Source organism: Aulonocara sp. 'chitande type north' Nkhata Bay, linkage group LG10 (assembly GCF_057382095.1).
Source record: "Aulonocara sp. 'chitande type north' Nkhata Bay isolate Kocher_YH1m ecotype deep benthic linkage group LG10, A_spYH_male_GT1.1, whole genome shotgun sequence".
Lineage (NCBI taxonomy): Eukaryota > Metazoa > Chordata > Actinopteri > Cichliformes > Cichlidae > Aulonocara > Aulonocara sp. 'chitande type north' Nkhata Bay.
The window spans coordinates 31,366,046-31,392,035 of NC_141353.1; the positions used below are offsets into that span (position 1 = coordinate 31,366,046).

The 25,990-nt window shown below is 42.1% G+C and overlaps 2 protein-coding genes and 1 long non-coding RNA gene across 8 annotated transcripts in view; 1 reads left to right on the plus strand and 2 right to left on the minus strand.

Annotated features, from left to right (window-relative positions):
* The window catches only part of gtf2ird1 (GTF2I repeat domain containing 1), a 48,672-nt gene extending 42,482 nt beyond the window's left edge, over nucleotides 1–6,190 (minus strand). For 2 of the 4 annotated variants that reach the window (XM_086309501.1, XM_086309503.1), the window contains exon 1: nucleotides 5,884–6,187. The gene's annotated coding sequence lies outside the window, so the exon portion shown is untranslated. Of the gene's footprint in view, nucleotides 1–5,883 lie in introns of all 4 variants that reach the window. The other 2 variants (XM_086309502.1, XM_086309499.1) reach the window with 2 other exon arrangements.
* On the plus strand, nucleotides 3,768–25,912 carry LOC147321186 (uncharacterized). Of its 2 annotated transcripts, none has more exons than XR_015131322.1 (3): nucleotides 3,768–3,955; nucleotides 11,093–11,267; nucleotides 22,552–25,912. It is a non-coding gene; the product is annotated as an uncharacterized LOC147321186 (long non-coding RNA). The 2 variants fall into 2 exon arrangements; XR_015131323.1 differs by having other exon boundaries at nucleotides 3,770–3,955; nucleotides 22,956–25,912.
* clip2 (CAP-GLY domain containing linker protein 2) overlaps nucleotides 9,750–25,990 on the minus strand; it is a 55,516-nt gene continuing 39,275 nt past the window's right edge. For both annotated transcript variants that reach the window (XM_086309497.1, XM_086309498.1), the window contains 9 exons: nucleotides 22,457–22,840; nucleotides 20,075–20,650; nucleotides 19,941–19,998; nucleotides 18,742–18,825; nucleotides 16,858–17,014; nucleotides 13,678–13,837; nucleotides 11,054–11,242; nucleotides 10,634–10,693; nucleotides 9,750–10,539 (listed from right to left, as the gene is read on the minus strand). In XM_086309497.1, the coding sequence (XP_086165623.1) occupies nucleotides 10,528–10,539; nucleotides 10,634–10,693; nucleotides 11,054–11,242; nucleotides 13,678–13,837; nucleotides 16,858–17,014; nucleotides 18,742–18,825; nucleotides 19,941–19,998; nucleotides 20,075–20,650; nucleotides 22,457–22,840 (1,680 nt within the window). In that variant the 3' untranslated portion in view covers nucleotides 9,750–10,527. The remainder of the gene's footprint in view (nucleotides 10,540–10,633; nucleotides 10,694–11,053; nucleotides 11,243–13,677; nucleotides 13,838–16,857; nucleotides 17,015–18,741; nucleotides 18,826–19,940; nucleotides 19,999–20,074; nucleotides 20,651–22,456; nucleotides 22,841–25,990) is intronic.

Here is a 25,990-nt window from a genome sequence, read left to right on the forward strand (position 1 = left end):
CAATAAAACACTGGACTTACTGTATGCCAATGCTGAAGAGGCATACAGTTCATCACCTCTCCCTCCACTGGGCAAATCTGACCACAACCTGGTGCACCTTGTCCCTGTGTATGAGCCCTTAGTGCGCAGGGTGCCACCAGCCACCCGCACAGTGCAGAGATGGTCAGAGGAGAGCGAGGAGGCTCTTAAGGACTGTTTTGAGTCGACTGTGTGGGAGGTGATCTGTGACGACCATGGAGAGGACATCGACAGCCTTACTACATGCATTACTGACTATATTAATTTCTGTGTGGATAACACCGTACCTACCAGGACTGTACGGTGTTTCTCCAACAACAAACCTTGGATTACCCCAGAAATTAAAGCTGTCCTCAAGCAGAAGAGGAGGGCCTTCAAATCCAAAGACAAAGAAGAGTTGAAAAGGGTGCAGAGAGAGTTGAGGGGACTGATAAGGAATGGGAAGGACAGCTACAGGCAGAAGATGGAGAACCAGCTTCAGCAAAACAACGTTGGTGAAGTCTGGAAAGGCCTCAGAACCATCTCAGGCCACAAACAGCAGAACTCTCTGCCTGGGAGGGATGTGAGATGGGCAAATGAACTGAATCATTTCTTCAACAGATTTGATTCAGCCATGAGGCAGTCTGCAACATCGGCTGCAGACTCACCCACCCCCACTGCTGCTGTTCCACCTCAGACACTTCACACCTCCTCTATTCACCCTGCTCACTCCTCCCCACCCCCAACAACAGCATCCAATACACACTCAACACAAGGCTCCAGCCTGTCTCTCTCAACCACCCAGGTTAGGAGGGAACTGAGGAGGATTAATGGCAAGAAGGCAGCGGGTCCAGATGGCATCAGCTCGAGGGTCGTCAGGTCCTGCGCGGACCAACTGTGTGGGGTGATGGAGCACCTCTTCAACCTGAGCCTGAGGTTGGGAAGAGTCCCACAGCTCTGGAAAACCTCCTGTGTTGTACCAGTGCCAAAGACTTCACGCCCCAAGGACCTCAACAGCTACAGGCCGGTGGCTCTGACATCCCACCTGATGAAGACCCTGGAGCGGTTGGTCCTGGCTCAGCTTCGGCGCCTAACAAGCTCATCACTGGACCCACTTCAGTTTGCCTACCAGCCTGGCATTGGAGCGGATGATGCCGTCATTCACCTCCTACATCGTTCCCTCGCTCACCTGGAGACCGCTGGAAGCACTGTGAGAATCATGTTCTTTGATTTCTCCAGTGCCTTCAACACCATTCTTCCCTCGGTTCTGAAGGACAAGCTGGTGAACTCTGGAGTGGACCATCACCTCACTACCTGGATTTTGGACTACCTCACCGACCGACCACAGTATGTGAGGACTCAGGGCTGTGTGTCGGACAAGGTCGTCTGCAGTACGGGGGCCCCACAGGGAACGGTTCTGGCTCCGTTCCTCTTCACCATCTACACTGCAGACTTCTCCCACAATTCCACCCAGTGCTTCCTGCAGAAGTTCTCTGATGACTCTGCAATAGTCAGCCTCATCACTGATGGGGACGACAAGGAGTACAGAGGACTGACTCAAGACTTTGTGGACTGGTGCCAGCTGAACTACCTCCAGATCAACGCCAGTAAAACCAAGGAGCTGGTGGTAGACTTCCGCAGGCACAAGCATTCTCCACTGCAACCACTGAACATCCAGGGTATGGACATTGAGGCTGTGGACAGCTACAGGTACCTTGGTGTTCATCTGAACAACAGACTGGACTGGACTCATAACTCAGACGCCCTCTACAGGAAAGGGCAGAGCAGGTTGTACCTGCTGCGGAGACTCAGGTCGTTTGGGGTGGAGGGCCCACTCCTGAAGACCTTCTATGACTCTGTGGTGGCTTCTGCTATCTTTTATGGTGTGGTCTGCTGGGGCGGCAGCATCTCTGCTGGGGACAGGAAGAGACTGAACAGGGTGATCCGAAGGGCCAGCTCTGTTCTAGGATGCCCTCTGGACCCAGTGGAGGTGGTGAGTGACAGGAGAACGGCGGCTAAGCTGTCATCCCTGTTGGGCAACGTCTCCCACCCCATGCAGCAGACTGTGACAGCACTGAGCAGCTCCTTCAGTGGGAGACTGCGGCACCCACGGTGTGGGACGGAGAGATTTCGCAGGTCTTTCCTCCCCACTGCTGTCAGACTCCACAACAAAGACTTTAACTGAACAAACACACACATCCACACATGTGCAATAACACTAAGTGCAATAATCCTTTCTGGCATCGTTGTATTTTTACTCAGTTGTATATAGCATTCGTATTCTATTTTTATCTTATTGTATATTTTTATTCTATTTTATTCTACTGTATATAGTACCGTATTTTCACGACCATAAGACGCACTGTGCTAAAAGGCGCAGTCTCAGTTGTGTGCCATTACTGTATTTAACACACACATAAGGCGCACTGGATCATAGGGCGCATACAAGTACCGTATGCGTATTTAAAAATAAAGCGGGAGCAAACCTGAGTTCGGTACCTTACTCACATTTTTATTACCAGTAATCGTCATCATCAACAACACACAAGCATACAAGTGTGCGTATTTAAAAATAAAGCAGGAGCAAAACAAAGTTTGGTACTCACATTTTTATCATCAATCAAACCCATCGAAGTCCTCATCCTCTGTGTCTGAATTGAACAGCTGCGCTAAATCTTCATCAAACATGCCAGGTTCACTTTCTTCACTGTCAGAGTCACTTTCCGTGCCGTGCGGCTCCTCGGAAATGATGCCGGCTTTTGCGAAAGCTCGAACAACAGTGCCAGCAGACATGTTAGCCCAAGCATCTACAATCCATTGGCAAATTGTGGCGTAACTCGCCCGGCGCTGGTTTCCACTCTTGGTTAAACTGTGGTCTCCATCGGTCATCCATCGCTGGATGTGTTTGTCGCCGATGTGTTTGCTGCAGTAGGAGTGGAAGATGGCCAGCTTTTCCTTATAATCCGCTGGAAGTTGCTACGCTACCGTAGTCCTGGTCCGGATGGAAAAATGGCACCGTTTCATAAAAAGTGAAAGTGAAACTGCTTTTAGCCGAATGGTGACCGTCGAAACGCTTCTCCCGCTCGTTCTTTGCTCGATGATCGCCTTATGTCCGCAGAAACTCAGCTGCGTCTTCTTGACCTGCCGGAGCTTGTTTTCCAGCTTCCTCCACTTGCGAACCATCGATTCATTAATCTTAAATTCTCTCGCCGCTGCTCGATTTCCATGTTCCTCCGCGTAGCTGATGGCCTTCAGTTTAAACTGTGCTTCGTAAGCGTGTCTCTTTGCCATTTTCAGGGTTGTTAAAACAACGATGTCCTGCATAACACACATACCTGTTCTTTTATACAGGTATGTGCAATAAAGTCAACGCACACACTTCACCCTTTAGCGTTCTCATGGTGTTCTCTACTACGTCCTCCTTACAACACACAGGGCGCACTGCGCTATAGGGCGCGCCGCACTTTTTGAAGAAAATCTAAGACTTTTAAGTGCGCCTTATGGTTGTGAAAATACGGTATATTATTTTATTCTATTCTGTACAGCTGTGTACTGTATTTATTCTTATTGTATTCTAATTTTTGCGTCATAACTTTTGCACTGTCCACTTCCTGCTGTGACAAAACAAATTTCCCACGTGTGGGACTAATAAAGGTTATCTTATCTTATCTTATAAATAAAAAGGCCTGCAGGTAAACACCAATTATATTTAAATATATATATATATAACTAACTATTAATCCTAAATGGTGTACCATAATAATACCACTCAAGGTCACCATCACAGAGAGAAGGGTTTCCAGCACACCTGCTTAGCCGCACAGGTGTCTCCAATTATTGTGGCTGATTAGGCCTGTGCTCAGGTTGAAGGTTTAAGCTAATGGCAAAGCTTCGTGAACCAAAATAACTGGGTGTGTCCTGCGATGTTAAATTTCCACTGTGTTATAGCCAACATCAGGTAATGGAGGTGCTTTTAAAACAATCCTTTCCTGTTCACAGATTTGTGAAGTATAGATGTGGGAAAAGCATCGAAAGCTAGTTTGTGATGCACTACTCAAGGTTGAAACTGATTGTAAACGAAGTTTAATTTCTGTATTTCATCCTTTCATAGCTTTGAAATGTTTTCAAATGGGGGTCAATTTTGCCTTGGATCTAACCAGAAAAAGCAATGTGAACTGAGTTTTTATTGTGCCGTTTATGATGCCGCTGTGCTCAAAAAGCCAGTGTTTCAGGCTGGCATAAGTAGCATATTTGTGTGAGGAAACTGAGCCGAAAACAGACTGAAATCGTTCCAACTGGTGGTGTGCAACTTAAGAGTCTGTAAATGTTTTAGTTTCACCGGCCCAAAGAAGTGCGAGCCAACTCGGGAGTGTAACAAAGATGTCAATCAAGCGCAGTCCTCAGAAGGTGTCTGATTGGGAAAGGGAAGCAAAAACGACGCTTAATCTAAAGTTCATCCTGCTAGAAGAATTATATGCAAGTCATTGAGGGTAGTGTTTTGGTTTTTTTGTCCCTTTTCATGGAAAGGCACGGCACCTTGCTGTAAGTCTGGGTGTGGTTTGATAGATGTTATCTAACATTTCCTTCCAGCAGCAGACAATCCTTTTGTTTGCTGTGTCAGAAACTGTAAGTCACCACTGGTGTGATATTTTTTTTTTCTTTTTTTCCTAAGTTCTCCAAAGTTAAAAGTTGAAAATCGAGTCGGCTGTAACACCTTAAACTTAAACATCTCCTAAAGAGGTTTGATTTTTACTCGGATAAAACCTTTTTATTGGAGTAAGAAAGGGTATATGTGACATAAGGAAACTGATAAAGAACCAGGGAAACTTTTTTTTTTTCTCTAAACCTTTATTTGACCAGAAGCTTCACTTTCTGGTCAGTTTAACAGAACTTCAACTATGTTAAAACTGTATTTTACTAAAGAAAAATTAAAGTAGATTTCGACTACAGTAATTTCAACTGAGTTGGCACGATGCTGTCTTCATACTGCACATCTGTTTAAATGCTCTTTAAAAAGTTCACGTCACAGCTGAGGTAAATGGGAAAGGTAAGCAGTGAAATCGCATATCAGACATGGATGGGATGTCTACTTTTTCCCCCTCAGCTAATTTCTCCAAACACCAACAGCTGATAGTTTCACTCCAGTCAGCTGTTTTCAAAAACAAACTTTAACGTGTGTCTACAAGAAAGCAGCTGAGGTTAAAACGACAAGAAAATAACACACTAATGTCCAAATTAAACGCTCGCTGTTTGGATACATGCAACCACTGAGCGCTGTTTTAAAACTGGGTGTAATTATAGGACGGCTAGTGATTTCTGTTAAAGTTAACTGCGGCGCAGTGCCTGTGTGTCGAGGCTGGTATGAAAGTCGACAACGCTGTTAGTTATTCAAATCCTTTGGCTGAAAGTTGAAATGTGTAGCTTCCTTTCTTACACTTGCTAATGCGGCTAGCTGGCTTTGTTGTATTAGCTGGGTAACCTTCTGGTAAGTGATAGCGTTAAAAAGAAATATGGGGGATAATTTGCCAAGCAGACAGACGCTGCATCCCAGTCATAAACAGAGGCTAGCTTTCCGCTCGCAAGGTTAAAGGGAGGAGTCCCTGAAACCTGCTAACTATCGGTAACCTTTCTCCGCTACTTACCATATGTCTAACTAATAATCGCTGGCTAATTAGCTAACGGTAGCATTAGAGCGTTGAGCTAGCAGTGCGGCGCTAGCCCCCTTTATGCTAGCTAGCGCTAGCACTTTCCTTTCATCTCCTCCCCCAGTCCCGAAATTAGGTTATAATCTGTAATTTCTAAATGCACAATCACAAAAGCCGCAAGCTTTGCGAGGGCGCAGAACGTAACTCCTCAATAATGTCAAAACGGACATCGAAATCTCACCTTAATTAGCGATTAAATAGCCTTGTTGCTGCTGTCAATCCCGGAATAGGTTTATTCCCCCGTTTTAATCCATCAGAAACGCTCACAATTCCCATCCACAATGTAGCTGTGCCATCTGCTAAAACATCGTAATCCGGATCATCACAACGACGACTTCGAGCTCACGTCCCGTTGTCTGCTATTTGTGTATTTTTTTTCTTAGTTTTATGTCTGTTTTTTCCCCTTAACAGAGCAGGGTGTCCCTTTCCCCTTTCTTTGTTCTGTAATCCAGTAAAATTGAAACTCATTCGCCTCCTGCTAATCCCAGCCCAACTCAACAACAGCATCTATTGGCTGCAATTTACATACAGGATTAACGGAGCAACCTCTGGAAAAACCCTCAGAGAGCAAAATGTACACGGAAAGGAGAATGTCCTTAAAAAATAATAATAGTGAAACGCGCATATATTTTATTTAGACTGTGGCTATTTAAATCACCGTCTGCCACTTGACAGCAACTTCACACATTACTTTGTGTTTTAAGAAATCCTTCATAGACTGCGTAGGTGCTTTGATGCGATAGCTGCGCAGTATCCAAAGTATTTTTAGGATTAGGATCTGTCCAAAGTGGATCTACGGCAGCTACATGGATCTTGTGGCCATGGAAGTTATGCCATAGCTGCAGTGATTGCCCAAAATAGCTCATGTCTGTTTGATATAGGGTAAAGTTCAGATCCTAGAGAAGAGGTGCTTTTCTTTTTTACATTTCCATGCAGGTGTGGAAATATATGAATATTTAAAAATAAGAAAAAGTTTCTAGATTCTGACAAAATGTTTTAACCAGAATTAAAATGTAGTGCTTAAACCTCAATATGTAAAGTTTTTCTGCTTCTCTAGCTCCACTGTGATCTGCATATGTAATATATTGTAGAAGTTGAACTGAATTTATAAACTATAATCCCAGTCTTGGCCATCTGTTATGTAAATAGTTGTGAATGTTTAATTAGTCTTAAAAAAGTCAGTTTTACTATGACCTTTTAACAGCTGTCGTAAGGTCGTTGGCTTCACTTTAGCTTTAGAATTGATTTTTAAAATTTGAGCTCGTATTTTTGTTTTGCTCCACGGTCCGAGACATCAATATCGCTCTGATTGCCAGTAAGCTACGACCCAGCTTGACCCCTCGGGTCAGCAGGATCAGGTTATTTCATGAGTCACAACAAATGGTAATGAAACCCGTTTTAGGTTTTATGCCTTGCAAAGTCTTGTTAGGTGCACTGGACCATTAGAAGTTTAAAAGTAGAAACATGCCTGTTTAGCCATTAGCTGTTAGTCTATAGTTGCTGGTTTTAAACGTAATTGTTCCCAATTTCTGCTTGTTTTCATTTTTGTTTTAGTTTCATTGGACTACTGATGATCTTACTTCATTTTATTTCTACGGTGTTTATTAATGTTAAGTTATATATATTTTTTACACTTATTTGTTTTATGGGTAATATTATTTACATCCAGCTTTATCTGATTTTAGTAAAAAAAAAAGGATTGTGCTAGAATGTCTGTTATAGCTTATGCTTTGAAACATGCTATATAAATAGCTGCACTATATTTAATGTAAAGAAAAAAGGAACCAAGTAAATCCAAGTGTAACTTTTTACTTGGTTCCTTATTTATTTATTTTTTTAAAACACACAATAAATTGATTGGTTACTTTATTATATTAAATATAAATAAAACTGTTCATATGGCTTTATTAATATTTAACGTAATAAATGGTGAAACTTAGGTTTACTTGGTTATTTTTTTTGATGCACTGGTTACTTTATTACATTAAATAGACATCAGCATGCAATCATTTAACTTGTCCAACCGTCTTAATACCAAGTTTAGTTATACGTGCCCCGTAAACTAACATTAGCTTGATATCCCATCTGTGAGGAAAAGGGAACGTTTCTTTTAAAAGTACTTGGATCATTAAATTTTAATCATAAGTTATTTACATTAAATCCATTGCAATCTCACTAGTTTCAGTTACTTTCCCCTCTTAACTGCTGTGTTCAACTCTGTTTCACCAAGAGCAAAAATGACATCTGTGCCTCATCTATGCTGTGCTTTTACAAATAAGTCACTTCTTACTTATTCAAAATGTCACCTGCATAACCAATCAGCCCTCTAGCAGAAACTGGGACATGTGGATAAGCCCTGACATTTGCCAAGGCCAACAAATAAAACTGATATATCTGGAGGCTAGAAATCTAGAGATTGTAAATTAGTGTGCAGCGTCTGGATGTCTCATCTCCACCGTGTGGCAACTTTTCCCTCATGAAGGATTTATTGCCATCTTTTCTCGCTGATATCACTGCGTTTTATTTAATGACAAATATTTAGCCATGCACATTATGGTTGTTGGCTGAATCTCCTAAACCGCCGAGCCCCTAAATCCGACACCACCGCTTTAAACCAGCTCTGCAGAAATATTCCGATCTGCTGCGCTTGGTCTCAAAAACAAACATGCTGAAAGTCGTATAAGCATGAAAGGGTGTGAAATAAAACACCAGCAGCCCTTGCCTGCATTGTTAATATTTAATGACTCAATCTCCAAAACCATCGCAGCAATACTCCAAAGGGTATGAACCCTCCAGCTGTAAAGGCCATGTACAATATCCAGTGGAAAATTCAGGTTTTATTTGAGCTGACCAGTACCTGCCCTGCATGTGTTCTCAGGGGACACTACTCAAGCCTTTCTGCACACCCCCACCCCACCTCTGTGTAGTGTCTCCTGTGAAGCAATAGCAACCTGTGACCAACTACAAACAGGATCCCCCCTTAGTTCAGTTTGACAAATGGATAAAAACAATATTTGGAAGACTTAAGAGTATAAATGTTAGAGGCAAATGAAATCCGGATGATTTCGATCCAGGGAAGGACGAACGTAACTTCCCACATTCCCACACTGCTGTTTGGGTTTTAGCTCCTGGGAAAGCCCTTCAGAAGACTTCAGAAAGGGTCAGTAAAGAAATCCAGGGCCATTACAATAGGCTCACACTGTATTTTGTACCATATATAGTAAATTAACACAAAGCCACCGATCAGAGAAAGATGTATTGATGCGCGGTCAGACAGTTTTAGACAATGAAAAAGTCTGAAATGGTTCACTGTATTTGTACTACAAATGTCCTGCAACGTCTCCCAGGTTCAGTCTGCACAATGAGTCCACTGATGTGTAAATGGCTGAAAGGCTTAACAAACACCTTAAGGGAGGATTGGTAGTAACATCATCACCATCAGTCCTGTAACAGATGACGCTCTTCATGTGTGTTGGCGAGGGAGGGCGGGGTCTTCCAAGACGGGAAGAGGTTGATTTTGTATTTTATCCTTGGATCAGAAATGACCGTTAAAAGAGCTCCAGTCAACATTTAAACGACCACACTGAACCTAACTTTGTGCTCATCGTGCTTCTACCAGTAGACGTACATTAAGGCGCTTTGGGACCAAATGGTTCTGAGGAGCTGCCTGAGAACTTCATAACTTCAAGGGTGTTTTTCCTGTTTGCTGCAAACAAATGTTGACCAGGCGGTGGCTGTAGAGGAATAGAAATGATCCCACTGTTCAGTAAAGCACGTCCTTCACTGTCCTTATATTCTGTTTACATTGGGCTTATTACACTTTTCCTTATGTATATACTGTTATCATGGTGACTGCTCATATTAAACATGGCCAAGCTTTCAAACGCTCAGGTCAACATCCAGCACTGTGCTGGATCAGTACATACTCGGTCTGCAGACAGGACAGCATTGCTTTGTACTATTCTTCCACCTTCTCTGTCATCTTCTCCTATATTGCAACAAACTGTTGCTTTTGTATTTGTTCAGTGCTCATGTTCCTTTTAAAAACACAAAGTTGAAAAGTGACTGTAAAAACTGGTTATTTTCACAAAGTTGGTAGCAGAGATGCTATTACTATAGTGTAATGTTGTAGTTACTATGGCGAGTGCCCTGAGATGACTTGTTTTGATCTGGTGCAGTGTAACTAAAATTGAGTTCAAATAATTCTGGATTAAGGGTAATGTTTGCTACCAATCCTCATCAGATATCAAGCAAGGTGAGACACGAGTCAAACTTCCTTTAAAATAAAAACAAAATCAGGCCATCAGCTCACGTACAGCAGACAGGATTATTACAAAGCCAAGGAGCAAAATAAAAGTAATAAATAAAACAAAGCGACTGAGACCCAGTTTTTCTTCTCGTCGTCCATCAGTCTTTTTGCTTTCTTCGTCAAAATTCAGCGCAGTCATTCAGACTTCAGCGAATGACAAAACTTCAAATTTTCTAACTAATGTAAAGCATCAAAAGTTGCCACACTGCCAGTTCTCAGCAGTTGTTGAGCTGATAAGCTCTTCACGTCCATATCTCTTTTTTTATTTTTTCCTGTTTAAAGTACTTTTAAGTGGTCTTCATGATTGGCTAATAGGTGCTTTCTGTAACAACACATATATTCACTTGAGACAGAGATTCGCTGTTTTGGTATTAACTGTAAACTGAAATGTTTCAGGCGTCCACCGCAGCATCGGGAGACACGTCGGACCAAACTTTGACGTTTCAGGTGTACTTCAGCACGTCCCAGTTCACTCGGGGTCACGTCAGCGTCCCACTCTCATCGCTTCTGCTCATATCAGTGTTGTTCCTAGGGAAGGAAACGTAAAGCATGTCTTCCTTAAAATGTATTATTTTTATTATTAAATCAATGACTGAAAAAAGCAAAAGGAAAGAATACCAACATCTTGAGCGCTGTGTGACTCCTGGTGGTGAATTCCATTAGCCGAATTTGCACCGTGGACCTGGAAAACAGTCAGAAATGATCATTTTAGTCCTGTTCTTGGCCTGATTGGACATTAGAAGACCTGTTCAGGTGACCTGGGTTTTAACATCTTAAAACAGTCTTAATAGCTACCATTTGTAGGAGACTGATGGGATTTGGTACCAGAAACGTTCTGGTTCTGGCTGCATGCATGCAGTCTAGGTGGGGATTGAAAGCGTGATTGCATTTGCTGCCTGCAGAGGCCTTTCTGTGGAGTGTTTGCACGTACTCCCTATGTCTGCCTGGGTTTATTCCCCAAACACAAACTAGCTGTAGTATGGATATGTGATTGTGTGGTTGCATGTTTCTCCATCTTGTTTTTTTTTTTTTTTAAATTTACCGGGCTTTTTTCTGGATTCTTCCGCATGGCCTGGACCAGCTGGTCGACTTGTTGGTTGTGCTCTAAGGCGTTCCTCAGGGCTTCCTCAGTGCTGAGCAGCCGTTGGCGCAGACGGGTCACCTCCGAGTCCAGAGCCGAGGGGTCTAGCATCGAGTACCGCCGGTGGTCAGGGGAGGATCGTTCCCGACCCTGAAAGAACCGCACAAGCTAACTGGTAAGTAAGTTAAATCATCCAAACTGTATTAGGTTTATGGGTTTTGTATATATTTCTTTTGTTTTTAACGCACTTCAAGTACTTTGTAGTGAAACAAGTGCAAAGAGCAGGCTTCTATTACCCATTTTACAGGATTTACATCATGTAGTTTACATGAAACTTTATACATGTGTTTAAATCGTTATAATCTGTTACTCTAATGTAGATAAAGTCATAATAAAATGAATCGATAATACTCAAACCAATCTATTCTTTAAATAGCTCTATTATTATCACTTTAACATTCAGAGCAATCTATTGACTTTGAAGGAGAGGTCAGAGGTCAAATGTGACATATTTTAGACAGTACTCTGTGGACACGACATAAGTCAGATCCAGATCAAGCTGAAGTATGGATTAGGTCCTAAATCAATCCATTAGTGGGTGAGCAAATTATTTTCCAGGAAATTATTATAAAAGAAATGAGGTTAAAATTGACTTTTTGTGGAGAAGGTACACATGTAAGCATGAGTGTTACCTTATTTAAGATTCCCAAATGCTTTAATGTATTTGATAAACAAAAGTGTACATTATGCCCGTCTTATAAAAAATGTTAAAAATTAAAAAGTTATGTTATGTATTTATAATTATAACTTTCCTTTAGAAGGAAAAGCCTCTGTAGCAGGTGCCATAAATGCTTAATACATATTTGTAACTGAATTTAACTGCAGGAAAAAACCCAAAGTGCACAAAGTTTAAAAACTGTTTTGCTTTTACAAAATAAAATAACAGCATGTTTGCTAGTTAGAATCGCTCACCTGAAAAAACAGCTCTAATACTTTCTGTTGCCCTTGAGTAGGCTGATCAATTTGTGAAAACAGTCCATTGTTATAAGTTCAGTTTTGAACATGAAATCTCAAGCAGGCAAGTGACTGTATTTCAGTGCAAATTACCAAACTATTTCTTTACCTGACAGAAAGTCTGGTGTCTTTATTTTAAATGAAAGATTAAACCTTCAGTGTTAAATGATCTTTCCAGGGAAAGTTGAGCATGCTCAAAATCCAAATTTATAAAACAGACTGAAATCGAGGCAATTTCAGTATGAAAGCTGGTTACTTCCAGAAATAATGCTGTAAAGTCATTCATGCGAGATAATGAAATGGGAATAAAGTAAACATACTAACAAAGCAAACTTCTCCTCATCATCATCGTGAACCCAAAACCGTCTTTACAGCAGACCAACATGGACTGAAAAGCACCTGAGAATCTAGGGTATGTTCACACTAGGGCTGTGACCAAAATCTCATATCCCTTCCCAGATGCCTTAATGCCCACCTACACCCTGGGCCATCTGACCTCAGGAAATCACATGATAGGGTGGAGCCAGGTTTCCCAATGAGCTCACCTGAAACCCTGGCTGATTGTGACCTACACCCGTTTTCACACCTTGGCTCATGTGATTAGGTAGAGGATCATTAGGAGGTCTATTGTCCCTCGTGGGGGGGAAACTCCCACAGGGCTTAAATCTGGGACTGTCCACCATTTGACACTAGAACTGAAGAAGCTTCTCGGATGAGAGGTGAAACGTCTTCAAGCAACTTAAAGAAGTCCAGACGCTTTTCTTTCTAAGCTCCTTAGACTACAATGACCTGGATGACTGAGAACCTTCACCGACATCCCGATTTTTCTCGTCCATGTCAGAATTTTCATAACGAAACCATGTCCATGCTACAGAGGTAGCCCCTCGTTTAGGACTAAGGATTTGTTTTGACTGGTCTTTCTGTTTGGAACTACCTGGTTCTGCCTGATCTTTACTGGCCATGCTGGTATTCTCTGTGCCTGCATCCACGTGGTGACTGTAAACGCCATTTATAGTTACTACTTGTATTCATTTGAGGTAATTTGTTTGCTGCATATTCTGAAATTTGAGGTTTGAGAATAATGTAGTTTGTCGTCATTTCAGTTTATTTTGAAAAACCTCAACAGGATCTTCAGCTTTATTGTGAAAGGTTTATGTGGAAAATAATCAAGCGGAGCCACACAATGGTTTTACCATCATTGTTACTGTCATATCGAACAGCCCTAGCTCACACTGTATACACTGATAAAATTCTTTATCAGAAAACTAGAAACCAGCGAGTTTATTGTCAGTAAATTATCATCCAGGTTATCTTAAGTAAGGCTTTTCAACCAATGTTTATATTTCATATGCTAAAAGAAATGTGTGCTTCATAGTTGGGACCACTGAACCTGTGAAAACAAATGTATAATCACACAAATCACAGGCCAGGCTTATCAAGGTGCTGATTCTCCTGTATTTCTAAACTTAGTTTTTAACATTAATTTAAATAACAAAAAAGAAAAGCCTCAAAATGTGGGACCGACATGTGGTTTAGTGTTGTCCAATCATTCCACGGTGCTTTGTTCTCACCAGTAAAAGCAGTTTTTCTCGCAGCGTCTTGATGTCATCCTGAAGTTTCTGCTCCTTGACCTTCCACTCAGCCTTGTGGACCTCTCGGCTCAGGTCTTTGTCCATATCCCGGGAATGACGATGTGATTCCAGGAGTAACACCCTCAGCTCATTCAGACTCCTGTGATTTAAAAAAAACCACACACACACAGAGGGGAAAAGTTGCTTTGTGTCTGTGTTTCTGGTTTCCTGACCTGCAGAAATGCAGTAAGAACTGGACTCTTCAGAGGTGGTAAAAGCAACACAGTTTCCCTGTCAAGGATTATATGAATCACTCGCTTTGCTCAGACCCTGCTCAAAGATCATTATTATCCAAAAGCAATCACAATATGTGAATATGTCAGGCAGACAGGCCGGTGGGAATAGCGTAGGCGGCACTGCTCCTGCTACTTACTCCAAGTATACATCATCTTAAGTACACTGGCTGTTTACCGACATACTTGCATCAGTAAACCACATTTACACCGGGGAACAGTTTTCTGTACCTTTGCACTGCATGCTAGCCAAAGGTTTTAGCAACTTTAACATGTTTCCTGCACTCGTGGAAATATTTCATCTCAACAAAACAGTGTTATTTTCATCTTTCTAAGAAGCGCTCCGGGTGTTTTCTCTGTAAGAACATCTTTTCCGTCTGGTCTAATCGATACATTAACAGATTATGTGCTGTGGCGTAACGTGAGTCTGTTGCTAAGAGGTGTGGCAGGTTTATGAGGTGAGAGATGCATCATTATATCAAAAGTCTGTTCAAAGCCTGTTTTAAAATGAGTGGAAGCAGGGCTGTGGAATTAATCTAATTTTATTTTCAATTACAATTTTGGCCTCCAGTGATCATTAAAACAATTACAAAACTATTACTGCGCCACATTTCGCTTCACCAAGGCGCTCCCGTTTTATCTTTCACTGCAACCCCCTTTTTCCCCAAATTCTACCAAGCTGTGACAGACTTAGTTCAGTTTATTTTTTAAATAAGTTAAATTCTAATCAACATACAAAGACATCTACTTATAAAGGAAAACTTTTTAAAGGGTTTATTAAAATTTTGATTTAATTAAGTCTATCAATGATCTGAATATTGACCAAAATAATTAGAATTTTTCCCATTAATTAAAAAGTCAATTTCATGAAAAGTTGCTTGAATTTTTCATGATTAAAGGAAAGTCCTCCATGATTACTGACAAAACACCTCAGTCACCACAACTTACAGCGTGTGTGTGTGTGTGTGTGTGTGTGTGTGTGTCTTTGACCCAGGTGGGCTGCTCTGAGTACTTCAGAAGCTGCTGATCTACTACTCTACTTTTCCTCGACTACCAACTGTAGGGTTTACAAAGAATCCGTGAAGTGAGCAGCAGTTCTCTGGGTGAAAATGCTTTGTTGATATCAGAGCTCAAAGGAAAATGGCCTGACCACCTGAAGGTGTTAGGTGGGCAACGGTAACTCAAATAACCACTTGTCACAATCAAGTCAAACAGAAGAGCATCTCTGAACACATCGTGCTTTAAACCTTGAAGCAGATGAGCTACAGCAGCAGAGGACCACACTGGGTCCCACTCCAGCCTACTTTTGCACAGGCTCACTAAAATTAGAAAAACGCTGCTTGGTCTGTTCTGAGTTTCGATTTCTGCTGTGACATTCAGATACATATCCATCCTGCATGCTACCATCAGGTTGCTGATGTTGGTATGACAGAGTGGACTCTTTGGGTCCCTACTGTTGCTGATCATGTCATTCCCTTCATGACTGTACCGATTACCCCTGTCATGCAGCGGGCACCATGCCCCAAACCTCAAATCATCTCAAACTGCTTTCTTAAACTTGACACTGATTTCACTGGGATGTGGTGGGATTGTATCATGAATGTGCAGCCAACAAATCTGCAGCAGCTTTGTGATGCTATCATGAACCGAAAGTCTCTGAGCAATGTTTCCAGCACCTTGTTGAATCTGTGCCATGAATAATTAAAGGACGTCTGAAGGCAAAAGATCCAACCTGGTGCTAGAAAGGTGTTCCTAAAGAAGTGGCAGGCGAGTGTATGTCACATGCTGAAATACCAGCTTTATCACTGAGGACCCTAATGTATACCCAACTCTAATTAATTAGTGCGGTAGTTCACTAACATCATAATCATGAATAATGTAGGGACTGCATAATGTCAGAATAATGGAAAACAACTTTTTCAACAGCGCTGCAGAAAAACACATTTTCTGAATGGCTTAATGAACAAAGGAGCGACCCTGCGCCTCTGCAACGATGCACTGGCTGCCTTTTACACTTGGGTGGTTAAATAATGACCATATTAAGCAGAGTGGGGCTTTTTTTTTTTTTTGGACAGTGTGCACTAAAGGACTTGGATGTTTTGTAACTCTACCAGACTCTTCAGTATAGAGAGGTGGCCATCTGGCAGGTCTTTGTTGGAGATGAAACCTCAGCCAGCTGCTCTCAGTGACTTCAGGCACCGCTTTAAAGGAGGTGCGGAGCGGCCGTATGTGCTGGCACAAAGTCAGATATTTTCATAAAGCTTCTGACAGAAGCACGAGCAGTCATCCATCACTTTAGAGCTGCGTCGGTGTCGGTGTTTCTGCTTTATCACTCGGTCGAATGATGGTGTGAAATGTAAAAAAGGTCTGCGATTCATTACAGACATTTTTTGTTACTCAGGTGAAAAATAAAAATCTTTGGGGTGTGTGTGTGTGTGTGTGTGTGTGTGTGTGTGTGTGTGTGCGCGCGCGCGCACGCGCGCGCACACACTATAAGGCATAATGCATTTTAACATAGTTCCAATATGGATTATGAAGCAGGTTATAGCTATTGCTAGTTTCCAACCCGTGTCTCTTGTTGGGTTTCTACATTTGCAAACCACAAACAAAAACTACAACATTAAATTACATAAAATGCCACAGAAACTTCTTTGTCTTCTCCAGAAAATGGAGAAAATGCATCATAAATCAAAACCTCTTAGTATCAGAGTAACTGCAAGAACAACCAGATGAAAAGCAAAAAGGAAGGAGGAGCAGTGCTTCAAGGTCATGCAATAAGTGCTGGTGGTGTCTGCATGTATAATACACTGGTGTCATCCTTCGCTGCTGTTATTGAGAAAGTGCTGAGGCAGAATGTCAAATCAATACAGTCTCCGTGTCAAATTACCTCTCCTTCTTCAGCAGCTCCTGGCTGATGCTCACTAGCTGCCCAGAGGCATCATGGGATTTCTTGGTCATGGACTCTAGCTCTGCCTCCATGCGCGTCTTCTCCTTGGCCAGGGCTTCGGCTCTCTTCTCCCCGCTGCGAACTTTGCCCTCCAGCGCTAAAAACAAATCGATAGTTTGCAACACTAGTTATTAATAACTTTAACACAGCTGTGCTAATCAGAACTGTGATCATAAAGAACTTACTATTTTCAATTAATGCTATAAATGCATTTTAAATCAGATCAGGCGATCACATTTGGGAAGGATTCTGACAAATTTCTATATGCTCACTTTTAATTCTATGCCTGCAACGAGCTTCAAAAAAGAGGCACGTTTACCTCTCTATTTCATCAGCTCTTCTTTTAACACTGCTCTTTTATAACTCTGAAGCTTTTTTCCCACTTTTGTTCAGTGCAACTCGTTCAGCTCAACAGTATTTTTTTTTTATTTCAATATATAGTAGGTTTTCAGTAGTTGCCATTATGGTGATCAGGTGAATGAGGGACAAACAGCTTATTTCTGTGAGACGTTTAATGACACTGGGAGGGAGTCAGAAATCCTGATATCCAGGCTCGTGTCATAAAAAACTCTGTGAATCACCATAAACCAGCTTTCTCCATCAGGTAAGTAGTTTCCCAGTCTTTTTTGTGAAATTCTACTGAAATGCTGAACTCTTGCGTTTCTGTGTGGGGGTGGCTCACAACTTCTTGGGTGTAGCCTTGGCAGCAAATGAGCTGCCCTCCCTGCTTTGCTCACAGCTGTTTGATTAAAAACAAGATGAAAATGCGTTTCATAGCTGAATGTTGAAGTTGCAAAAGCTACAGTCGAAAAACATGCGTTAATCATCTCAATATAGCGGTGATGGACAAAGATGTTTCAGTTTAGAAAGTGACGAATGTTGTTCTTAAAATGTTTATATGCCCACGCAGTTCATTTCAAATAATGCTGCACTTGAGATGTCTGCCATTTCTATTCATCTCTGAAACACCCCACGTTTTTCTCCGATGATGCCAAGCGAATAAGATAACGACGCAGGCATTATTATTAGTTCAATTCAATCCAGTTTTATTCACAAAGAGCCAAATCAAGAGGCTCAAGGTGCTTTGTATTGTAAGGTAAAGACACCGCAATAATAGTGTTTTAGATATTTCAGATCTCTCGCTGCTGATGTCATTTCCCCTTACCATCTTCAAAAATCAATTTCTATTTCATTCATAAACAAGTAAAGAAGGTCGTCTTAATATTTGATCTAAACTTTGTGCAGTTTTTGTTTGAAAATGCTTACAGATCAGGGTCATCGGTGATGACCCCAGAGTTTTAAAAAAAGAATAAAAAGAGACGAATACAACTATCCTTCGAGTTTTATATTTTTCTTTTCTCGTTTTAAATTATTTACATTCCTTCTTCAAAGTGTGTCAATTTGATTATCTGAAGTACATAAAGCGTGCGTTTGGGTGCTTTTGATGTGATGAAACTTATCAAAAGATTTCTGGGTGACGATCAAAGAGTGTAACGGTGAAGAACACGTTCCCCCGCGCGATGAACTCGGCGTGACTGTCGGAAAATAAAGCCTCCAGTCGCCGCACGAACATGCATATTTTTTTATTTTTTTTATTTATTGAGAGAGAGAGCTGACAAGTTCTCAGTTTAAAACCTAAACTTGAAGGAAATGCTGCAGGAAAATATCAAGCTTCGCCTCTCTTTATCCTGAAATGAAACACCTGTACGTGAAAGACACAATGCCTCCGCAGAAACTCAATATTTCAGGATATCTTGTCACGAAAGCGCTGAAAGAACAAAGACGTCGGCGAGCTCGGGAAAAGGGCGCTGCGCGCTTGTTTACCTCCGATTTGTGATTTGAGGGCTTCAACCTGGGAAGTGAGAGTAGAGACTTCTTTTTCCCTTTTCAGCAGCTTCTCCATTGTTTCTGCGGAAAAACAACATAACAGCCATGAGACGCCTCGCTCACACAACGCGCCGATGATCCAAATCAGTGCAGTGATTTGTGACTGGAGTGCCACAAAGTTTTCCACAGTTTTGTGTTACTTCCTTATCTGTCACTTGGCAGGATACAGTGAAATCCTATGAAGTTATTGGACAGACGCCCTTGTGTACCAGAAGAGCTGCGATTTTCTCGAGCTTTTTAGCCATTAGACGCTTAAGTGAGATTTATGTAACAAGACAGAGGCTTGTGAGGTCTTTATTTATAGACTGTGACTCAGGAAATCTATTTTATTTCACAAAGACATACGCATAATGAGTACTGGTCAGTATTTAGTACCTCGGAATACATTATAACCTCATATATAGGATATTTTAACTTGACATATTTTTAACCAGTTTAGGGAACTGATTTGCTTCCTATTTTGTTATTATAAATACAAGGCCCTTTTGTAACCACTAGCCTTTTAGCTTAGCTTAGCACAAACAGTGGAAATAACTAGTCTGGCTCGCTTCAGCAGAGCAACAAAATCCACATCTCAGCTTTGCTTGTATGTGGAAATGACTGTCTGGTGTTTGTGTCTTCATGTGTTCCCAAAATAACGGGGAAAAAGTGAATCTGAATGACAAAAACTACCAGCGCCTGCTGAGTAGTTGATGCTTAACTCCCAGAAATGTGTCGGACTAGTCAAAAAACAAAGGTGTTTTTATGTTGACAAAAATTACAAGATTAAAAGGGAATTAGTGGTGAAAAGCAGATGGAAGTAGGCCGAAGTGGTCTCTATACAATATTATTTTTACAACACATTCTCAGGAGCAAGGAGGGCGGCATTATTCCTAAAATGTTGAGCTCTTTCTTTAAAGTTGTTACGTCCCTTTTTTCCTGCCAAGCTTTTAAATTTCTTATCTCTCGAGTGCATACATGGGTAATATGACGAGAACAATGGGAAGTAACACTTTGGGAATCACTGGGACGTAAGAACAAGGAGCAAAAAGCACAAACGTGATTAAACTAAGAAAGCAGATCAGCTGAAGTGTGTGTGATTGGTGTGCTTTTTTTTCATGAATCTGTAGTCGGGATTAAGATAAACACAAACATACCTTCTATGTTCTGTTTTAGCTTCATCTTCTCATCTGAAATTTCATTATCTTCTATCACCTGAAAGAGGAGAAAGTGTCAGGTGCTGAGTTTGTATCTGAACACTGCAGGTGCCTCTTTCTCCTCAGCCACTCACATTAGCATCATTAGATGTGAAGCGCTCGGCCTGGATGGCCTGGAGCTGGTTGGCCGTCACCCTCAGCTTCTCCTCGAGTTTCTGGATCTCTTCTTGGCTCGCCTCCTGAGCTTTCTGCAGAGCCTGGTAGTCCGTCATCTGCTTCTCTGACAGCTCCAGCCTCTCCCTCAGCTCCTCCGCTCTTTTGTTCTGCTCCATCTGAAGCGTCTCCATATCTGCCAGCCTCTGCTCCGCCTTCTGTAGCTTATCCGTAGCTGCCTCCAGCGCGTGCTTTCCACTTTTGGCTTCCAATTCAGCCCTCCATGTCTGGTTGCCTTGAGCCAGCTGGTCTTTGGCCTCCTGCAGACGAGCGCAGAGGTCCTCTCGTTCCTTTGTCAGGATGGCAGCTTCAATTTTATGTTTGGCCTTGAGGTTCTCCACCTCTAGCTGGTGCTCCATCTTCAGGCTTTCCAGGGTTGCTCTCAGCTCCTGGGTGTCCTGCTCTTGACCTTCTGTAGCGGTATGACTACTGCTCAGTGTTGCCTTTAGTTCCTCCAAGGATCGCTGGTGGTCACTGACTAAAGTGTCAAATTTAGCCTGCAAGAGAAAGGGAGAAAGATCGCTTTTAGGTCATACTTGCTGCATTTGTGAAACGAATCAATTCAAATCATCTAGTAACCATTCAGGGGATAATGCAACCCAAAGATTTAACATGCATGCTTTTAAAAATTTGAATAGTTAACTCTAATCTCATTGTGTGTGATTGTGTCTGGTTGTGCAGACTGCTTGGTGCAGGATCTGCAGTGCTGCAGATGCTCACTGGTCTGTTGTGGTGAAGAGAGAGCTGAACGTGAAGGCAAACCTGTGGATTTATGAGTCACTAAATTGCCAAATGCATTCACTCCTCCATCCAAGTCATTGAATTCAGGTGTTCTAATCACTCCCATGGCCACAGGTGTATAAAATCAAACACATAAGCGTTCACAAACATTTGTGAAAGACTGGGTCGCTCTCAGGAGCTCAGTGAGCGTGCCACTGTGACAGGATGGCACCTGTGCAAGTCCAGTCGTGAAATTTCATCCCTACTAAATATTCCACAGTCAACTGTTAGTGGTATTATAATGAAGTGGAAGTGATTAGGAACGACAAAAACTCAGCCACAAAGTGGTAGGCTAAATAAAATCTCAGAGTGGGTCAATAGATTCTGAGGTGAAGAGCACGCAGAGGTCATCAATTTTCTGCAGTGTCAATCACTACAGACCTCCAAACCTTCAGATTAGCTCAACAACAGTGTGTAGGGAGCGTCATCAAATGGGTTTCCATGGCTGATGCAGCTGTGTAAAGCATGCTACCACTGGACTAGAGCAGCAGAGATGCGGTCTCTGGAGTGATGAATCACGCTTCTGCCTAGCAATCCGATGGATGAGTGTAGGTAGGTTTGGTGGTTGCCAGGAGAACAATGCTTGTCTGACTGCAGTGTAAAGTTTGGTGGAGGAGGGATTATGGTGTGTGGTTGGTTTTCAGCAGTTGGACTCGGCCCCTTAGGTCCAGTAAAAAGAACTCTCAATGCTTCAGGATACCAGGACATATTGGATGATTTCATGCTCCCAACTTTGTGGGAACAGTTTGGGGATGGCCCCTTCCTGTTCCAACGTGACCGTGCACTTTTGTGCAAACAAGGTCCTTAAAGACATGGATGAGCAAGTTTAGTGTGGAAGAACTTGACTGGCCTGCACAGGGTCCCGACCTCAACCTGAAAGAAAACCTTTGGGACGAACTAGAGCAAAGACTGTGAGCCAGGTCTTCTTATTCAACATCAGTGTCTGAGCTCACGAATTTGCTTCTGGAAGAATGGTCGGATCTTCCCATAAACACACTAAACCCTGTGGAAAACCTTCCCAGAAGCTTTTATAACTGTAAAGGGTGGGCTGGATTAAGAATGGGATGTCATATGTTCTTGAAGGCAGACGAGCGAATACTTTTGGCAATATAGTCCATGTTTCAGTTTGTGGTCATACTTTACCTACGACCACAAATGCAAGTGTATTTTCACACTGCTTTAAATGCCTGTTTGAATTTCAAGACTTGGTTTCAGGGTTGAAGTTAGAGTTAGGTTTAGGTTAGGCTGCCATGTTTGAATTGGGTGGAATGTACGGATGATGAGATGAGTGAAGAAGGGATGGACACAGAGAGACTTCTCAAATTACATTTTGATGTAACATTCTTATTCTTGTTATAGCCACCCTGATTTACCCTTTTTTCTTTTTGTAAATCCTTTGAAATTTTGTAAGCAAAACTGAATCCTGCTCTAAATGAAGGATTCCTACAAACACATAACTGCACTGACATGACCACACTACTCTGGCTGACTTGAAGACAGTTATAAAAAACAGAGCAGCGTACCTTCCAGGTGTCCATCATTTCCACGTTTTCCTTGGTAGCCTGTTGAGCTTTCTGTTTCATCTCATTGATCTCCACGTTCTGTTTCTCCACGACAGCCTTCAATGAGTCGATCTCCTGCTGGCTTGCTGCTAAGGCAGTCTCGTACTTCTCTCTGAGCTCGCTGCTCTCCTTGTAGTGCTCCCGGCCCGCTGACAGCAGCTGCTCGCGCAGCAGGAGGGTCTCTGGCTGGGCGTCGGACCCCTGGGCCGCATCAACACGGTCAACTTTCTGCCAGCTTGCATCAGCCCCTTTGAGCTGGACCTGGAGATTCGTGATCTCGGCTCTCCTGAGGCTGAGCTGCTCCTCCAACTGCATGATGCGGCTCTTCTCTTCAACTGTAGTTTGCTGATGAGAAAGAAAGCAAGAACCCAGCACTGCTTTTGAAAGTTTTTTTTTTTTTTTTTTTTTTCCTAAGGAGAAACATGTTCTTTCTATAAAGTAATTGTATTTACTACAACAGGTGGAAGACCCTGCAACAGACTGTCATTCCAAAGAAACAAAGGTGACGTGACGAAGAGCGGAAATCAGCCCATAAGAAAAGGAAAACAGAGAAATCTATGCAGGTCCTGGAGATGACCAAGTGCATTGCAGAGGATTTACAGTACAAACATGTGACATAAAGTATGTGGACAGCAACAGATTGTTCAACAGTTTGGCTCCCAGTGAAGATGCTACAATGACTCTCAGAGTATTTTTTTCTCATTGGTATTTTTTGAAAAAGTTATAACACATAACTGCAAACAAAGTTTGGATGTGTGCATACAGGGTGTAATTTGTTGGGATTTACTGCTGCTAAAACGTGCAGTCAGCGAGGATGATGTCCTAACTAATTTGCCATTAAATGAAAAACCATATCTGATTTCAATCTGGCCTATTTCGCTTTCAGTCTCAACTCTTTGGATAGCGCTGGACCACGTCCAGTGTGGCTGCAAATTTTAAAATGCTCTGCTCTAACTACTCAGACCGGTGCACATGCTGTATGTGAAAACGTGTCAAATCAGCCGCCCATCAACTTGAATTTTATTTTGTGGAAGAGGCGAAGCAGATTTAGAGATTAGGACGGATGATGCACGAATTTTGCATTGGTGTGGGCTGCGTGCAAGAAGACAATGCATGAGGTGCGCCTCCCTTCAGGTCGTTTATGCTGAACGTTCTCCCTCAGACACGTCGGGAAGTTATAGTAAAACCCTGCAACAAAATCAAAAGAACAAACACGTCCCGGTCACGTTCCCAACCTGATGTGATGCTTTCAGGCTTGGATACTGCAGAGTGTTCAGCTGAAAACTGCTGCTGGTTGGACCAGGCTGATCTGTGTAAGAGGTTGAGGTCCATGGTTAAACTGTACATGTGTAAATCCAGGTGACGAGAACGTGACACTAAAAACTCCAGCTGTGCCTAAACCTTGAAGGGGTGATGGGCCAAATTTAAATCCGGTATGACCTTCGATTTTTATTTATTTCGTTATTTTTTTTTTATTTTTTTTTTCCAGCTTAGGCCCAGAAGTTTATCACCCCACCTCTTTACTTCCTAAGAATTCTGTACCAAGCTACCCGGCACCACCTGGTAGACTTATGCAACTAACTGGTGAACACAGGAGAACATTTAGTGTCTAATCCTAAAATAAAAACTACTTTCAGCTGCTCCCTTGTCACATGGAGTCACCACAGCAGGTAGCAGCTGTTGTTTAGTTTGGCAGAGTTTACGCGGGATGCCCCTCCTGACCAAACGGCGATTTTTGTGTCTGGTGTCTGGAATGGAACCAGTGACCTTTTACTTGTTTACTTTTTAAAACCTTAAGGTTTTAGTTGCATCACTTAATATTTAGGAAGATATCCTTGATTTTTAGAGGGTTAGGTTTGTTCTTTTTTTTTTTATATACTTCCACTTGCCTCACTGAAAAGTATCTATTGGTTCAACCACTTTTTTGTGGCAAACATTTTCAGGAGTTGGTGAAAACAAAAATTAAGTCCAAAACAGAGCAAATATCGGCAAGACTTATAAATAAGCCAACTGAGGGCTATTCCTTTCATTTAACTTCTTAAAGAACTCTGACGAAGCTTCATGTTCTTATTTGGGTGCAGATAGCTTCACAGAGCTGCCTGGAGCAGCACAGTCGCTCGGGGCTAAACTGGCATTTTGTCAGAAATAACACGAAGCCAACATACAGCAGAGGAAAAACACATTACACAAAGACAGAACGGAGGTTAACTCCCTATCCTGCTGAGGGCATTTGAGATTTTCACTCTTACAACATAAATATGAGTGATGCAACACCCACAAGTTCCTCAAGATTCCCATTAATATTACCGGTAAGATGTCTGGTAACTTTAATGATGATGAATATCAAAGCAGGAAACTGTGGAACATGTGGACATAAAATCTTGATGTATGAAAATACTGTTGGGAACTTTGTGTTAATATATTTATTTAGTGTAATTAATATAGGTGAAATATCTTTAATAAATTAGGCTGGGGCATTAGCGAGCGTTGCTTATTAATGAATCTGCCAATAGTCGCTCTGTTTTTAATCATTTTTCTGTCTCCGACCAACTCCGTCAGGAAAGACTGGGCTTTTTAAAAGTGCTGAACACAGTTTGCCATCAGTAGCTGACACACCCGTCTACTTATCAGAACTTACTTCTCTAATAATAGCTGCCTTGCTCTGCTTGAGGCCGAAAAACCAAAAATAATGACCAAGGAGACTCTGAAATGCCGAGCATAGAGGACAGACAGCTGGGTAATAATTCTGTGTGGGTTATGCAACCACTTGCAAGGTCATTGAATCTGTTGTTTATATTAAAATATTGACTAAGAGAGCTTTAAGTCTTCTACAGATGGCGGATGGATTTTGCCATCCCTTTTTTCCCCTTTCCCTGGCTGTTCACAACTGCAGTCACTCGTAATTTTAGAGGAACACCATCAAAACACTGGCACCGGTCAGGGTTTGCATTTCACTCGGGATCAAAGTCCAAATAAACCATCAGAATTATTACGCTGCCCTCATAATAACGCGGAAAGCCTGCACTTAAATGCTAAAGCCATTGTATCATTTCCATCCAAAATAATTAAAGCGAGGAGCCAAAAGGATCAACTTGTCGCTGTCCAAACATTTGTGGAGCTCAGTGTGCAAAAACCAAAGGTGGAAAATGAAAGGAGAGCGCAGCCATTCTCTGATCTTCTAGAAGCAGCCAAGCAAATATAATACAGCAAACCTCAACAGTGACATATGCACAGCTGCAAACATCCTCCACACATTTGTTTCCAATCAGAATGAAAAAGAAAAACAGCCAAAAAAAAAACTGAGATTAAGATGGAGGACCTGCTGCACAGTGCACAGATGTTAATTTCAACCCAGATCCCAGCTGACCAGACCAGAGTTACTAGCTGATTCACACCAGAGACGCTGCCTGAGTAGCATTCAGATGACGTCGCACGCACACACACACAGGCACGCACACAGAGGAGTAAAAGAGTCTATGCAAGGTTAATGTCCTC